We start from the raw sequence: 11,970 nt of genomic DNA, 5'->3' as shown, positions 1-11,970 counted from the left end.
GGCCTCCTGTCAGCACTAATGTGCATCATGGCAGTGCTTGCTAGTAATATGGAATATGAGAGGTTAAAACTATTCTGGGTACTAATGAAAAGAAAAAAGAAAACCGTCATAACCGGTTCTGATCCCTTCACAAACTGATGGAATTTTTTTTACCTATAAGGAAAAAGCAAGCTAAATATCTCAATGTGTTCCCCCTGCAGTGCTTACGGGGACAACACATGCATGTGCGTGTCTGTTAGGGAAGTTTTGTAACGCAGATGCTACCAACTGTGTCTTTACATTTTTTGTTTGTTTGTTTTAGTCTTTTGAGCAGAAAATTCGATTATACTGCTGTAGGGATGCAAATGAGTGACGTAATCATGATCTGCCTTCAACTGATAGATAAGTGTTCATCTTAAGAACAAGTATACAGGCATACATTTAGACAAAAAACACTTTAGCTTCTGTTTTTACACTTGGATACATCAAACTTTGTTCTAAGTAGGTAGAATCTGAGCACATTGTTACAACTTTGGGATCATTTTAAGAGTAGAGATAATAAAAGATGCTCTTTACATGTTATTATGTGTGCTTAACTTGCTAGAAACTTGGGAATGCGCGCAAATACCACAGCTGTTGTGTGTCCAGGCTGCTAAGCTGGTTTTGCTTAGTTTTGTAAACAGAACAAATCAGTTTCAGTTTTAGGTGTGGTGCTCATAACGTATAATTTTATAGAAGAGATGAAGCATTGCAGTCTGAAGGACAAGAGACTGACGTGACTGCCATCATTATAACTAATAACAAGAGAGTGTTACGTTTGCAAATACATACGTCACTATCACCATAATTTAAAAAGATTAAATTCTTTGCTTTTTTATATCATTTGCATATATTTTTCCTGCACAGTTAATCAACAAATAATGTATATCCTTTGTGTCTTTTTTATGTGTAACTGTCATTTATGCACTTCACTGAGAGGTCATAGTGAAACAAAGAAAGGTCAGGAAAAAAAAAAGTCGTCAAAAGAGGTCACGCAGACAGCGGGGCATTAGCAGCAGGACAAAGAGACACTTCCTTCACCCAGTTTCTACATTTTCTACACAGAAAAGACGGGTACTGTTTTCAGTATGAACTGTGAGAATTTCTGTTTGGCCACTGATACTTCTATGATCAACAGAACACAACAGCTGGTAGAACTGAATAAACGTTCGGGGTGATAAAGAAGCTTACGTATTATCAGTGTCTTTCAGAAGCGACACCAGGATTATGAAAGAACTCAGGCTGTGAATCTGAAGGAGAACAATGCGGTCAGCTGCTCCTGACACGTCAAGACAAAAAACAAGCCATCACAGCCGTCCCCGAGTCGCTGATCCAATTCCTGTTAGGATGTCTGCCCGCAGAATACATAATAATTCTCTAAAGTACTGCGCTTTTTTCTTACAGATACCCCTTCTTTAATTAGATTTAACTGCTTTTAGCTAAATGTTTTAATAAAGAAACTATCTGAGATAATGACTTCAAAAAAATCTATTAGCATAATGTCAAACAATAGCGCAGAGTTAATTAAATCAGTTAAAAGTAAACAATGCTCGGCCACTTGTTGCTGTCATTGCCACTACAGATGATGAATGCTATTTAAATTATCATAGTAAATCAATGATAAAAGTTCCAGCCAGCTAAAGATATATTTGTAGGATTAGACACAAACAACCACTGCCTTAAGATAAAAGGCATTTCCCGTGATGGGCTACAACATCTTTTGGCAATTTCATCATCCTGAGGAATGATACTGCTGCTTCAGACTGATAGCTTTTCACAGAGGCTTTGTGGTTGCTGAACAATAGGAAATGACCGGGAGGCCTCGATGTGTCACATGTGGTGCCTTTGATTAACATACTAGCCTTGTTTGCATCAGGATCTCGGGGGAAGGCACGAGTACCTATAACTGAATCGTAGCACTGCGAGGGGAGAAAGTGTTTTTAGTTTAGGGTAAGCTGCATATGTGAGTCTTACTAAAGAAAAAAAATATGTGTTTTTGTTTTTTTATCAGTGAGCTGAGTTATTTATTAAGACAAAATAGAACTAAAAATAAGTTCATTGGTATCCTTGGAATGAGTGCAATTATCAAATCCACTGTTCAAACCAAACATTTTTATTAAGCATGTTTGCTAGGCTGGAAAACCACATGTTTATTTCATTATGAGAACAATATTCCCATATGGAAAAGATATATATAAATCTTATCAAGTTTTTATCTGTCTTGTATGAAACTTGTATGAAAAGCATACAAGAGTGAAAACACATATAAGATCCCTTGAAAAATTATATAATGAAACTTGTATGTTTTGTATACTTACTAAAAAAATATATGAAAGTAATGAGAAAGTGGCCACTTTCATGAGTAAATCATATATGTTTTTACTATTTCTTGTCCATATGGGTTGGTTCAACCTGTTTGGTGACAGCAAGTGCTTGACAACAGCTTGTAATATAGGCAAAAGAGCAGGCTGCTTACAGCCAGTCCTTGGCTCATGTAAGAGCCATAGCTTAAGCAAATCGAGCACTGCAGTCTTTGTTCACTGTTTTTCAACTGGGAGTGGTAACTGATAAAGTTTTGTTTTCTTCCAGACATTGCTGCCATTGGGGGTGGGGGGTCGTTGAGTGGGTCTGCATAATGAGTGTACACTGAAGTCAGCTGAATATCTTCATTGACTGATTAAGAGCTCATCAGTGTCTCTGCTTTTAAGAGTGGAGGAGGGGTTGATTTTACATAGGAGGGTGTGGAGGCTACTGTAGGTGAAGGTCTTTATCTCACAAGCACCAGTCTATTAATCTTAGGTGATTACACAATCCAACAGTAAATGTGTGCTGATTCTCTATTATTATTAACAGCAATATAGTATGTAACTAAAGGTTAAGGTTTTTCCTTCCATTTTTCTGTAAGATCAAATGTGTTTACATGCACCATCTCATGACTTTGTCAAAGGTATCTTTTGGGTGGCAACAACTCATATGGGATATAAAAGTGGGCTGTGCGCCTTGGTACGTTTTTGTGTCACCATATAGGAAGAACTTGAAATTTCTCATGACTCAACCAACCTGCTTCTGCAAAAAGAAAAAAAAAAAGCCTCATGTAACTGTGAAAAGTTTGAGGCACCCCTCCCCCAGCTCCACATGGTAGCTGGTGCATGACGTGCTGACTGGCTGCACTTTTAGGTAACTTAAAATGCAGCGTACACATCAAAGAGTGTTATATGGCGTCTATCCAGCGCACTCACTCTTACTCCGTGGAAGTTTAAAGCATCGTTAGACACATGATTGAACCGCTCGAAAAGCAAAGCGTGACAACAGACTTCACTGTAAGCGAATACGACTCTAATATTGGCCGTTTGAAGCACAAATGAAGCGGCTTACACGTCTAATAGTGAAAACACTGGGAATAAAAATAAAAAATAAAAACCTCACATGTGATAACTTGTAAGAAGCTCATTGTGGGCTAGAACAGTCAAATAAAATATGCCCTCATGCTTTATTGGCGTGTATGAGATAAGATGATTATGTGCACTAATCCCTCTCTGTTATACGTGACCACGTGATTGCCCTTTTTTGTGGTGGTGGTGGAGGGGGGGCTGCCGTGCACGCGCCCCATCTTCCCCTTGAGAAAAAGTTGAGAGCGCGCGCCCCGGATTTCAACAGCTGCAGCAGGGAGGACTCGCCAAGCCGAACAAATATGATTCACATTCAAACAATTGAATAGGTGAGCTGTCCACCAGCGACAACGCGTTGTGTGAAATGAAGAAGCAAACTCGAGCAAACACCCGAATTCCCTGAATTCAGTCGCTCGTAGTATCAGTATCAATATTAATCCGGAAATTCTGAGTTGGTAGGTATTGTTTGGTGAGTTTCTACAGTTTGCTCGAAGTCGAGGCAACAGAAAGTGTTGTTTGCTAACGTTGCTGTCGTTAAGAATGACCGAGGCTATGGGAGTAGAACTAGTTAGCGTTTTGTTATGCCACTCTCTCAATCTGGGTGAACTTTTGAAAGTGGCGTTGGAAAACAAACCGTAGGGCACAGCGTAAGTAGACACACACATTTAAAAAAAAAAAGTCAGGTCGATAATGTTCTTTTTGTACCAGTGTTGTCATGAAATAACGTCGTCGCCACTCGAGACGGGTTTGTCTGGATGTATTGATTTAAAATTCAGTCTTCCTCAGTCACAGACGCGGACAGGGCTGATAATTGATCTGAGTGTTTCCAAAATGAGTAACGAAGCCCTCGTGCTCGGCTTATGATGCACATATAGAAACGTAATAGCCAGTCTGTTAAATGCACCGACTTTATTGACGTTAGCTGGAAGTTCTCAACTGTTAACTGCGAGCATCGCCTCCGGGGTAAAATTACGTTCAAACCGGAGCTTTGCTTTCTTGAATAAGAAGGTGGCTAATGTTAACGCTTGCCTCCCGAAGCATGTGTGTAGTTCAGAAAACCACACAGGATCATTAAGAGTTTACTGTGCTCACCTGGTCTAAAGCAAAAGTACCACACAGCAAACTAATTCCAGATAAATTGGTTATGAATAGCTTTGATGTATAAAATATATATATATGTGTGTGCATGTATTATATAAAACTGAAAATAAAACCATTTATCATTGGTTTGAATGACTTGAAACCTACAGTTGGGACTTCCCCTTTATCCACTCATTTGTGGGTTTTTTGTTTTGTAGCCATATACTGAAAACTTGATTTAAAGGTAACCGTTAAAAATGTGTGAAAAGGGGGCAGGGGGGGTCTTTGATGCTACAGTAGACAGCTATAGGTATTGCTGGTGCCACAGCCTAAATTAGCATTTTGCATGGGCCTTGAGCATTTTGTCCTTGCTGAACCAGTTACTCCACTTCTCCACCAATCAAAGAGCTAAGCAGTTCGAGCCTTCCCCAATATAAGCAGTTCAGTATACAAGCTGAAACCACTACACAGAGAAACCACAGTGTCTTTTGTCACTGATGCCTGAAGAAAAGGATATGCTGGGATTTGTGAGTAAAGATTTTAGAGTTTTCAAAAAAAGTTTAACAACTTGAAATTCTTAGACTTTTGCTGGGATGTTGCTTTTTATGTTGTTGACTATAAGTTAATCTATGTCTGTAGATTGTGTTTTAACACTACATGTTTAGTGTGATTAGTTAAAGTAGTTGTCGTGTTTAGTTAGGAACAAAAGAGAAGCAAAGGTTTGTTACATTTAGGGGAAAAAATGAAAAAAACAATGACCTTACTTAATCATCTTACTTTCTAGAAGTATATATTCTAAGTTAATGTTAGTCATATTAAGCTTAGACACAGAGGCGTAAATTCTAAATTAATTTAAATAATGTTTGCGAGCACAAAAAAAGACTGTTTTGTCATTGGCCTGCACATAGAGGAAATGACTTGTCTGTGTAGTTGATTGCTAAAAAAGATACATTTCCTGTTTCAGTGTAAGGAAAGGCAATTCTCTCTGGTGTTTTTTCAAACACCAAAGATGTTATGTTGTTATGTTCAAAGATTTTATGATAACTTAGGTGTTTCAGTTTCCTGATCCTGTTTTGATTTTTGAGCAAAGCCTAAAAAACCCCACTTTTCCCATTCTTTCCAGGCTCCTAATAATCTGGACTGATTGTAAAACATTAGGAGAAAATGCCGACTCATTCATTGCTGCCGTTTGTAAATCGCCCAGATGGACTTGCCCAAGATATTCTTATTAGTAAAGATGCAAGCATCCCAGGGTTGGGCTCTAGCATGACGCCACACACTACTTACCCAGAAAAGACTGCGTTGCAAAATGAAGAAAGTGCACCGCTGTACTGTATGTTCTGCGAGGAGACTTTCGCTCATCAGGATGAGCTTGGCCCCCACGTGTTAACACAGCACCCCACCACATTCTCCGAGCCGACTGTGCTTCGGGTTGAAGCAGAATTCAGGATCCCAGGAGAGAGACCCCGGGCCAAACAAAGCAGCCTTCCTGCCGAAAAAGACGAGGTTCACAGCTGTATCCTGTGTGGTCACGTATCCCAAGATGGCAGCGAGCTTGAGGCCCACATGAGAAAGCACAAGGACTACTTTACTTATTGTTGCAATTTCTGTGGGCGTCGGTTTAGAGAGCACTGGTTCCTCAAGAACCACATGAAAAAGCATGTAAAAGCAGGAGCAAAGAACAAGACCCAGCAAGACCCAGAAAGCCCAATCACAATTAATGGTATCATCCAAGAGCCTCCATCAGAGCCTGTAGGCACCGCATACAAAATGTGCATGGTTTGTGGGTTTTTCTTCCCTGACCATGATAGTTTGGTTGAACACAGTAAAATGCATAATCGAGAGGCACAGCCTGGAAAAGATAAAAGCAAGGATAAGATGGGTGATACTAATGAACCCACTGCCAACCAGGATTCATTTCTTCAGTTCCTAAACCTTCAGCCTCGCCCCGCAGGAAAGGATGTGGAACCTGTGAGATCATCAAAATGGATTCCCCAGCTAGATCCTGTCAACACATATCAGGCCTGGCAGCTTGCTACAAAAGGCAAGATCGCAGTTGGGCCTAATAATACAAAAGATGTTGGCCAGGAAAACAGCACGGACAATGACGAATCTGGCTCTGACAAGGAGGAGTTGAATAATATTTGGACTGAGGGCCAAGGAGACAAGGCCGTGAAAGAAGTTGGAAGAGAGCTCCGGTCTCAGCAACAGGCCCCTGTTAAAAGCCCAGACCCACAGCGAAGGTCTCCAGTTCAGAAAGATAAGGACAAACAAAGGCCAACGACTTGTGAGGAATGTCAAAGAAATTTCAGGACCTACCACCAGCTGGTGCTCCACTCCAGGGTCCACAAGCGTGAGAGAGGAGGTGAAGAAAGTCCAACCTCATCTGTTGATGGCAAGCTTTCAAGAGCAGGCTCACTGGAAAATACAGAGGAAGGGTCTGAGGAGGGCATAGAGGAAAACTTGGGTTCAGGTAAGTCTGTTTTTCTGTATACACTCAGATTATCTTATCTGTGGTGTAGTAATTGTTTGTTACCAAGGGCTCCCTCTGCTGAGGGGACAGATAATAACACATGCCTTTTGTGGCCATTGTTCTGTCCTTTGTGTGTTGTGTTAATATTTAGATTTTTGTTTGTTTTCAAAGGTGAAGATGGATTTGACCGATCCAATGGCAGATCAAAAGACTGCAGTTACTGTGGCAAAACCTTCAGATCCAGCTACTACCTCACAGTTCATTTGAGGACTCACACAGGTAAATTCACGACAAATGATTATAAATTATCCTAAAAATAAACTGACCTTAAAGTCTGACTTATGTTATGTTTATGCAAAACTATTTGTTCCAGGTGAGAAACCATTTAAGTGTGCTTACTGCGAGTACGCTGCGGCCCAGAAAACTTCACTGAAATATCACCTGGATCGACGCCACAAGGATAAGCCCTACGTGGAGATCCCCAGCAGACCTGTGCCTTTAGTGCCCTCACCCAGTGATGGAAAAAATGAAAACAATGCTGAAAATCCTGCGCCCAAGAAATCCTGGGTGCCTCCAGCCATGCCGTGCATCGATGGAACACCAGAAAGCGGACTGGATAGTGTTGATGGCAAGCTTGGCAAGCCACTTGTCCAAGTAAATGCTGTGCCTGCCTGCTCTCCGGAAGATGATGCGCTCGCCAAGTGCTCTGCGCCTGTTAACCTGAAGAAAAAAAGGGAGGAGGTGCAAGAAGAGAACTGTGAGGCCCCATTAAATCTGTCCATAAAAGTCTCTGTCTCCACACCTGTCAGTGTTGAACCAAGAAATGGTATTGTTCCAATTGCCTGCCCATTTTGTGCTTATAAAACCATCTACCCAGAAGTTCTGATTATGCATAAAAAGCTCTCTCACAAAGACAAGTCAAACAGCACCAAAAAGAATGGGTTCGGAGGCAATTTAAGTGAAAGTCGTCATACGGGTTGCCCGCCTGCCCTCAATGGGAAAGATGTTTCCTCAGTTCTGATCACTGAGAGGAGCTTCCCTCGCCGAACCAAATCTCCACCTCCCCAACCTGCAAAAGCTCAAGAAAAAGCACCTGTTAACCTACCGCACGTTCCTAAGCCATCCCCTGTCCATGCACCCATAAAAGATGTCCAGGAGACCCAGCGTTACAGGCAGAGCACCGACTCACATCCCAGTCAGGAATCCTCCAGGTATACAGAGCTCATGAGAAAAAACAGCACAACCAACAAATATATCATGGACAGAGTGGGCATCGGCGATCGGAGCTACCCAGTACGAAGCGGTGTCCTTTGGCACACAGATGCCGCCAGGCTCTGCCTATCCAGCCGATTTGGAAGCCTCCCCCAGATGGACTTTGGAGAGCCGTCCAGCAAGCGATTAAAGTTTACTGTGCCTACAAACAGGGATGCAGAGGCTGGCGAGAAGGCTGCTTTTAGAGGGCTACCAGCAGATGGATCTAACAGGATGTTTACTAAAAGAACTGTGAAACCCACACAGCAAGGGTCATGTCCACCCACAGCTTCTGAGGTTTCTGTTTTGGGTCCGGCAAAGAATGCACCTGTGACTATTGGAGGCAGTTTGGAGTCTGAGTGGAACATGATGAACCTTCTCCGCTCCTATCCACCCCATGACCTGGCGTCTCTCTATCACACCAACCCAGCAAACCCCAGTCATGTAGGACTAGCCAACCCAGGAGCAGGTAAGCATTAGACTTGCAGTTTCAGTAGAGTGACATATAAATTTCTTTGGATATTTGGCTATTTTGTATCTGCATATTCTGATACTTTGAAGAGTTAATGTTTTTTTTTGTTTGTTTGTTTTCTCAGGGGGCAGAAGTGTGCTGTTCCAACATCTGCCCAGTCTACCCAGCCTGCAAAGAAGAGATGTTTCAGGCCCATTCCCCAGTCAACGCTGTGGGGCCACTGACAAAAGTGCCTAAAGTAAAAAGAAATAAAGAAAAGGTTGAAAACTTTCATTTAAAAAAAACCTGACGAGAATTTTTGAAAATGACATTGAACTTCATATAGTTGAATCAAATCCTTTTTTTGTCCTTCTAGATGTAAACAGTGCTGCTGCCTTATTTTGGAGAATTTCTAGAAACGTTGTTTAATGTACATATTTAGAAAGAGAGGTAGTTTATGCTCACAGTGTGCTTATCCTCTCTTAATTTAATGTTTCTTTTTCAACAGAAAAACATTTGTGTTATATGGACATTTCAGGGCTACAGTTTCAGCAGAAGTTCCTTTTTTGAATGCAAAGATGCAGATAACCTTTGGGGGTTTTTTGTATATAGTCCACTGGTGTGCACTGTAATATTTCTTTTTGAGACTGTTGATAAATCTGTACATGACCCACACTAATATTCCAGAGTCTGTCTTAGCTGTAAAAGTTGTGTGTGTGGGATGGCGTAAAAATTTCTCTACATAAACTGTGTTAAGCTAAAACCTAAGAAAAACCTGTGTGGGAAAAAAAATGCTGCTCTGTGTAATTGCTGCACTGCACTGGATGGTGGGGAGTTTCTGTCGGATAACTTGATGGCTTCGGCCCAGTTGTTTACAAACAGGCCACAGCAGCGAGCTCTGCTGTGTGTTTCAAGTTCTACCTCAAGTTGTGCTCTGAAGGCTTATTTTTGTAAAGCCTTTGAAGCTATCATGTTAGCTGAGCCTATATACCTACTTCGACCAGAGACTGGTGTTTTGAGTTGTAGTAATAGTAGTAGTACATGGACAAGTGACCCGTGACGTTTGTCATCTATAAAACACCACAGGAAGCTCAAGCTCATTTGGTGACACTGGACTACTACTGCTGCTACTGTTTTTTTGACCTATACCACAATTTGGGCTGTACATTAATTTTGATGAACTCGCTATCTACAAGTATTGTTATTTTCCTTCTTGAAAAGCAAAAAGGTGCTTAAGTGGTGCCTCACACCCGTCAGCTGTAAAATGTACCAGATTGTATGTAATTTTCTGGGTTTGTGTGAAATAGTCATTCAGTGTTATTTGGTTACTGCACATTTAGCCGCTCGCGTGTTCGGGAGTTTGCTTTTGCTATGCAAAGTCTTGAAAGTGTTTCTTTTGTCAAGGGGCAGCAGTCACTGCCAGCTGGATGTCAAGGAGCGTTTAAGGTGTCGTGATTGTGCAGTTTTAGGGGAGACAAAAAATGCAAAAGCAGCGATGTTGATTGCTCCAATTAACTTAATGCTAAAGAGGGAAGAAAGACTCAGGTTAATTCAGTTTTACATGCTGGGTAGTGTTTGGTATAATTTTGAAAAGCCTTTTTTAAATTATTTCTTTCTTCTTTTTTTTTTTGTTCGGCGTTCACATTATTGGTGTGTTTATATATTGTTAAGTATTGTTTTGAAATTTTTGATGGCACGTTTCAACAATAAAGTGAGAGGCGAAGAACAAAAGTATATGTGTGTTGTATTTAAGCTGAACCATAATGAACCTAGGATCACCTTTCTTAACCTCCTGAGACCCGTTTTTCGAATCTCTCCTAGCTATTTAGGATTAATTGGACCTGACTAGACTTGTCCCCATAGAGGACAATGGTTTTATATTACAGCATAACATGGCATGGTCGCAATTGATTAAAAAATATAAAAACGCAGAATATAAAGTATAAGGTGCAAAGCAAAATGTAATGTTGCCATATGAGGACACAAAGTTAAGAAATAAAGTCATACTTGGTTACAGTGTAGCACATTGTTCACGGACTCAAGGCACCAGTTATACAGCTATGTTCATAACATCTGGGGGATGTAGGGTAAGGACCTCCAGCTATATTATAAAATGTATATATGCTTATATATGCATATATTTAGCAATATACCAAAACCAAGAGATGCAGTGGTTCACGGTCATAACAATAATCTGCTTTCTTTAACTTGCACCTGGGGTTCTAGCTTCCTTTAATGACCTCTTTAATACCTGATTACACAGACACAGAGAAAGATAAATTCGGTAATATCTGTTCTAATTAAATCATCAGTGGACTGTAATATTCCAATAACTCGATTACCATTTCAGGCTATTAGTCCTCCAGAATCTCCAAATATAGGCAACAAGTATTGGTTTTCTTATGTTATATTACAACATAAGAAAACAATTTTTTGTTGGAGTATTTGTGATTAGTAAACTGTGTTTAGTTTTTGCATTTGACAGCAGATTATGTGGGCTATACTCGATTTTTCAATCAATTATTCCAATCGACCACTAGAGAGCAGTATTTACAAAGTCAAGATTATAGTCTCGTCAGATTCAGGTTTCACGGCCTTAAAACGTCCAGATCTTTGTAGTGCATTTATAAAACTTCACACCTTGACCACACTGAGAATAGAATTAATAAAATCATACTGTCAGTTACATACTGCTATAAGCCCTAATACTGAATAGTTCTTAAAATAGACGATATTGTATTAAATTTAAATGTTTACATAAATAAAAAATAAACAAAAACACATGCACTCCTCTGTTTAAACCTGTAGTGAGAAGAATGCCACGCTTGGGGATACACCTGTAATTGATAATGTCACACAGGTGTTGCACATTAGTTATCAAAGACAACACATCTGCCATGACATCATTGATTGTAATTGAATGACTCAAACAGCAGTGCACCCAGATTATATTCCCCGAACATCAAGTCCTTAAGAAAAGAAAACTGCTTCAGAGAAGTTGGTTAATAGCTCCTACATCTGCAGAGACATCAGCGCACTATTGTTTCACATCTATAAAAGACTGACAAAACCTATCACTGCTTTTCTTTCTGTAAACAACAAATTGCAAAGGACAATCTTCAGCACATTGAACACTTTAAACTTTGATTTTTTTTTTGTCCCCCTCCTCCCCTTTTGAGTAGACCACATCTGTTTGCTGTCTGTTCCCCTGGGCCAGCACTGTGTAATCTATTGCATTAGCTCACATTAGTGCATATCGCCCATGGGCCTTGGTAATCACAAACGCAAAATGAGCATTTCACTTAGCA

The 11,970-nt window shown here is 40.4% G+C and overlaps 1 protein-coding gene across 5 annotated transcripts; it reads left to right on the top strand.

Annotated features, from left to right (window-relative positions):
• The first annotated feature begins 3,603 nt into the window (after positions 1–3,603).
• Positions 3,604–10,710, top strand: znf217 (zinc finger protein 217). 5 transcript variants are annotated; one of them, XM_085146367.1, is made up of 5 exons: positions 3,604–3,736; positions 5,611–6,960; positions 7,132–7,239; positions 7,334–8,680; positions 8,808–10,709. In XM_085146367.1, exons 2-5 carry the CDS (start codon positions 5,652–5,654, stop codon positions 8,918–8,920), a joined length of 2,877 nt encoding a protein of 958 aa, XP_085002493.1. In that variant the 5' UTR covers positions 3,604–3,736; positions 5,611–5,651; the 3' UTR covers positions 8,921–10,709. The 5 variants fall into 5 exon arrangements, with proteins under 5 accessions (XP_085002493.1, XP_085002494.1, XP_085002492.1 ...); XM_085146368.1 differs by having other exon boundaries at positions 3,619–3,876; positions 8,808–10,710; XM_085146366.1 differs by having other exon boundaries at positions 3,619–3,862; positions 8,808–10,708.
• The last annotated feature ends 1,260 nt before the right edge of the window (positions 10,711–11,970 follow it).

The sequence above is a fragment of the Neolamprologus multifasciatus genome, chromosome 20 (assembly GCF_963576455.1).
Source record: "Neolamprologus multifasciatus chromosome 20, fNeoMul1.2, whole genome shotgun sequence".
Taxonomy (NCBI): Eukaryota; Metazoa; Chordata; class Actinopteri; order Cichliformes; family Cichlidae; genus Neolamprologus; species Neolamprologus multifasciatus.
This window is presented reverse-complemented; position numbering and strand designations above follow the sequence as displayed.